The sequence below is a fragment of the Argentina silus genome (assembly GCF_951799395.1).
Source record: "Argentina silus genome assembly, chromosome: 4".
Taxonomy (NCBI): Eukaryota; Metazoa; Chordata; class Actinopteri; order Argentiniformes; family Argentinidae; genus Argentina; species Argentina silus.
In genome coordinates, this window is record NC_139658.1 from 7,835,716 (window position 1) to 7,840,715 (window position 5,000).

Consider the following 5,000-nt stretch of genomic DNA (forward strand, 5'->3'; position numbering starts at 1 on the left):
TACTAATAAAAGCTAGAAGCATTTAACTGTCCCTGTTTCATCCCTCTCACTATCATCTGTCTCTCTCTCTCTCTCTCTCTCTCTGCCCACTTCTCATTCCCTCTCTCCTCTCATTCCTCCATCTCTCTTTCTCCCATCCCGCTCTCTCTGCCCCCTCTCATTATCTCTCCTCTCTCTCCTCTCATTCTCTCTCTCTCTGCACACCTCTGATACCCTCTCTCCCTCTCTCTCTCTTTCTCTGCCCTCCTCTGATTCCCTCTCTCCTCTCATTCCTCCATCTCTCTTTCTCCCATCCCTCTGCCCCTCTCTCATTATCTCTCTCCTCTCATTCCCTCTTTCTCTCACTCTCTCTCTCTCTCTCTCTCTCTCATTCCCTCTCTCTCTATCTCTCTGCCCCCCCCTCTCTCTCTCTCTCTCTCTCTCATCCCCCCCCTCTCTCTCTCTCTCTATCTCTCTATCTCTCTCATTCCCTCTCTCTCTCTCTCTCTCTCTCTGCCCCCCCCCCCCCCTCTCATTCTCTCTCTCCTCTCCTTCCTCCACATCTCTCATCTCTCCCTCCCGGCCCATGCCCAGCCTATGGAGATTACAGGGGCGATCGAGGAGGAGTTCACGGTGGCGCGTCTCTACATCAGTAAGATCAAGTCGGAGGTCAAGTCCATGGTGAAACGCTGTCGCCAGCTGGAGAACCTGCAGGTGGAGTGTCACCGCAAGATGGAGGAGACGGGCCGCGAGCTCTCCTCCTGCCAGCTGCTCATCTCCCAGGTGAGAGGAATAATCCATCACTGATAAAGGGATGGATGGATAGATGGATGGATGGATGGATGGATGGATGGATAGATGGATGGATGGATGGATGGATGGATGGATGGATGGATGGATGGATGGATGGATGGATGGATGGTCTGTGAGCTCATCTAATTAATTAATTAATTGATTAATGACGGATGGATGGATGGATGGATGGATGGATGTAGGGATAGACAAATGGAGGAGACAGGCTGCGAGCTCGTCTCACAGGTGAGATTAATAGTGAATGAATTAATAACGGATAGAAGGATGGATGGGTGGATGGATGGATAGATGGAAGAGAAGGGCTGTGAGCGGTCCTCCTGTCAGCTGCTCATCTCACGGGTCAGGGAGACCCAGGGCCAGCGGCGGGTAAAGCCTAACATAGGTCAAGTATTTAGTCAAATGAATCTTACCACCGGTGTTATCAAGGCATTGTGAAGCCGTTTCTATGGATAACTGCAGTAGGGATGTGAGGAAGAAGGCTTTTCACAGTGTTTAACAATGTGCCTATTGCTGCTGTCGCTCCTGTTATTATTATGTATCTCACGTCTGAGGTGTGTGTGTGTGTGTGTGTGTGTGTGTGTGTGTGTGTGTGTGTGTGTGTGTGTGTGTGTGTGTGTGTGTGTGTGTGTGTGTGTGTGTGTGTGTGTGTGTGTGTGTGTGTGTGTGTGTGTGCCCGTGCGTGTGCGTGTGTGTGCGTGCGTGCGTGCATGCGTGTGTGGGTGTGTGTGTGTGTGTGTGTGTGTGTGTGTGTGTCTGTTAACAGCACGAGGCAAAGATCCGCTCTCTGACAGAGTACATGCAGAACATGGAGGTTAAGAAGAGACAACTGGAGGACAACTATGATTGTCTGAGTGATGAACTGGCTAGACTCCAGGCTCAAGGTAAGTCATTCTGAGAACACACTCAAGCACTCTACAGCACATTGTGAGCGTTAAATCTACATTTGAGCTATAAATCTGCACACACCAAAAAAAAAAAGAACATAAAAAAAATCTAAATAATACTGTCTAGACTAGAGGCTTACGTTACATAAAAACAACAAAATACTTAAAGTGCATAAACAGCCATAATCCATTTAATGACCATGCTCTCTGTCTGCCTCAGTGAGATGTGTGTGTGTGTGTGTGTGTGTGTGTGTGTGTGTGTGTGTGTGTGTGTGTGTGTGTGTGTGTGTGTGTGTGTGTGGGTGTGTGGGTGTGCAATTTGGATTTTGATTCATTCAGTGCAAGTGTGAGTGGAAAGAAGTGAGTGGAAATTCAATTTGTGAAGGGGAAATTGTCCGTGAGGATTTTTTGGGTATTCAATCACTTCTTGCGTTGAGGAACAACCTTGGTGCCTGCCTGCCTGTGTTGCAGAGATGATGATGTCAGAGGTGTCGAAGAGTGAGGAGACAGCGGATATCCAGGAGTCTAGTGACGTCAAGGTAACCATGGTGACAGTTGGGTAAAGTGGTATAATGAGTTTTTTTAATCACAGGGCTGTAACTGTGTAAGTGTGTGTGTGTGTGTGTATGTGTGTGTGTCCTTGTGTGTCTGTGTGTGTGTGTGTGTGTGTGTATATTCCTCTCTGTCTAAACCTTTTTTTTAATCACAGGGCTATAACTGTGTGTGTCTGTGTATGTGTGTGTGTGTGTGTGCGTGTGTGTATTCCTCTCTGTCTAAACCTCAGAGGGCTCTGGAGCAGCAGATGGAGTCGCATCGCGAGAACCACCACAAGCAGCTGGGTCGCCTGCGTGACGAGATCAATGAGAAACAGAAGATCATTGATGACCTCACTGAGTCAGTCACTTTTCTCTGTCTCTCCTGGTCTCCCTCTCTCTCTCTCATTCTCTCTTTCTCTCATTCTCACTCCCTCTCTCTCTCTCTCTCACCCTCAATCTTGCTCTCATTTTTTATCTCTCTCTCTCTCTCTCTCTCTCTCTCTCTCTCTCTTTCTCTCTCTCTCTCTCTCTCTCTCTCTCTCTCTCTCTCTCTCTCTCTCTCTCATTCATATTCTACACCCTACCTGACATACATACATGCCTTTGTAAAATGTCCTCTACAGTGTGGGGTCCAGTGTTTGAAGTATGTATAACCATCTGTGTCCAAACACAACAGCAGGTGTTTTATCCCTTAATCCTGTCTTATGTATTATACATTACCTTTTACTGCTATGGTAGAATAACTGAATATGAGCGAGGACATTCCATTATTCCAGTGAAGGCTGGCGAAGGTGGCATCGGAGGACAGGCTCATTGTAATGCAGGAATGGTTTCCAACCCGTAAAAAAAGCAGGCTCGCCTGTCCTCCCCTGATGTACGAGCCACAAACTGGGAGCAAGAAATGTTGTGAAATGAGGTAAAATGTGCTATTTAAGTCCTCTCCATCTGTATCTTTGTGTCTCAGTCGAAACCAGAAGCTGCAGCTGGAGTTGGAGCAGCTGCGTTCTGACTTTGACCGCCTGAAGAGTCGCGAGCATCACAAGAGCGTCCAGCTGGAGGAACTGACGTGAGTCTCTCTGATTGGCCTCGTTAATACCGCTGAGCATATGGCAAACGCCTCACTGCAGGTTAACTAGCCGGTGGGCTAACCGCTCTCGTGCTGCTTCTGACCTGCTAAAAACCTTGCTTAGCCTAGCCTTGTAATGACTGGAGTACTTAGGCAGAGGACTCAAATGCACGACTCGGAAACAAAAACTTAAATCCAATAGAATAGTCTTTACTATCAAAAAAGGTTCGGTACACAGGTAGGCAGTTCAAAAAGTCAGGCAGATAATCCGAAAAGGGGTAGGCAAAAAGCAAAGTCAGAAACACTCTCAGAGATCAAAATAGCCAGGAATACTCAACACTAGGAAAAAAATCGCTAGACCGCTCGACACAAGGTACAAAGACGAACTGGCACAGAGACAGAGGAACACACAGACTAAATACACAGGGAAGGATGATGAGGAACAAGTGAAGCCAATCAGGGCGAGGTAGACAATCACACAGGTGGGAAACACACAAGGGCAGGTAGTGAAGTGTCTGAAAGGAGAGACAAGGTGAGGAACACAAAAATAAACAGGAAACAACAAATGAAATAACATGAAACAAAGACAAACATAAACTAAGGAACAGGGTGGGACATTACAAGCCTAGCCTAGCCTAGCGTGCAGGCTAGCCTGTCTATAAACAGAAAGTGTCTGACTTGATCTCTCCCCCCCGTCAGATTTCTCCATGAGCGCCACGAGCAGTCTAAGCAGGACCTTAAAGGGCTTGAAGAGACTGTCGTAAGTGTCTTTTGTTACTACAGTATCTGGTGAATAGGTGCAATAAAACTGGTTCCGCTGTAGGGCCGGAGAATTTACTGCAAGCTGGGTCAACCAATGAACTTGTCATTTCTCTCTCTCCCTCCTCTCTCTCTTTATCTCTCTGTCTCTCTGTCTCTCTCTCTCTCTGTCACTCTCTCTCTTTTTCTCTCTTCCTCTTTCTCTCTCTCTCTCTCTCTCTCTCTCTGTCACTCTCTCTCTCGTTTTCTCTCTTCCTCTCTCTCTCTCTCTCTCTCTCTCTCTCTCTCTCTCTTTCTCTCTCGTTTTCTCTCTTTCTCTTCCTCTCTCTCTCTCTCTTCATCTCCTTCTCTTCTCTCTCGCAGGCTCGTGAACTCCAGACCCTTCACAACCTCCGGAAGCTTTTTGTCCAAGACCTCACGACTCGAGTTAAAAGAGTGAGTTGAAGTAGCAGAGAACTAGATTCTAGACACATTCGTTACGACTCAGTCGATAACAACCCATGTGACCTCCAACTGTCCAGTCTCTCCTCTCCTCCCTACAGCATTCAGAGATGGACCCGGATGATAGCTGCGGCTCTTCCACCCAGAAACAGAAGATTTCCTTTCTTGAGAACAACCTGGACCAGCTTACGAAAGTACACAAACAGGTCTGTACTGCCTGTCGAACGTGTGGCGCAGTGAGGGTTGGAATGAAGGTCTGACCAACCTCAGCGCAAATCCTATCCCAAATCCTACTTTTATACACACCTCGATTGTTGCTAATACGATATGCAGCTCCAATGAGAGGGAGGGAAACATGAAGTGAATAAGAGTCGGAGAAGGGTAAGAGGAACAACCTAAATAGTAGACTGTGCCGTTTGTCATTGGGCTCCTCTGGGCCACATCGAAGCCAAGAGCATCAATCATTCTTTACTGCAGCTACAGATAAAAGTCCCCTTGAAAACAGAGCAGGAGATGTTCCTT

General features: G+C 47.2%; 1 protein-coding gene across 1 annotated transcript in view; it reads left to right on the top strand.

Annotated features, from left to right (window-relative positions):
* The window catches only part of kif5ab (kinesin family member 5A, b), a gene marked incomplete at both ends in the record, with an annotated part of 31,977 nt that overhangs the window by 23,620 nt on the left and 3,357 nt on the right, over nucleotides 1-5,000 (top strand). Inside the window, 8 exons of the mRNA XM_083667661.1 lie at nucleotides 574-762; nucleotides 1,556-1,673; nucleotides 2,148-2,215; nucleotides 2,461-2,570; nucleotides 3,177-3,278; nucleotides 3,978-4,038; nucleotides 4,401-4,472; nucleotides 4,580-4,684. Of these exons, the coding sequence (XP_083523787.1) occupies nucleotides 574-762; nucleotides 1,556-1,673; nucleotides 2,148-2,215; nucleotides 2,461-2,570; nucleotides 3,177-3,278; nucleotides 3,978-4,038; nucleotides 4,401-4,472; nucleotides 4,580-4,684 (825 nt within the window). The remainder of the gene's footprint in view (nucleotides 1-573; nucleotides 763-1,555; nucleotides 1,674-2,147; nucleotides 2,216-2,460; nucleotides 2,571-3,176; nucleotides 3,279-3,977; nucleotides 4,039-4,400; nucleotides 4,473-4,579; nucleotides 4,685-5,000) is intronic.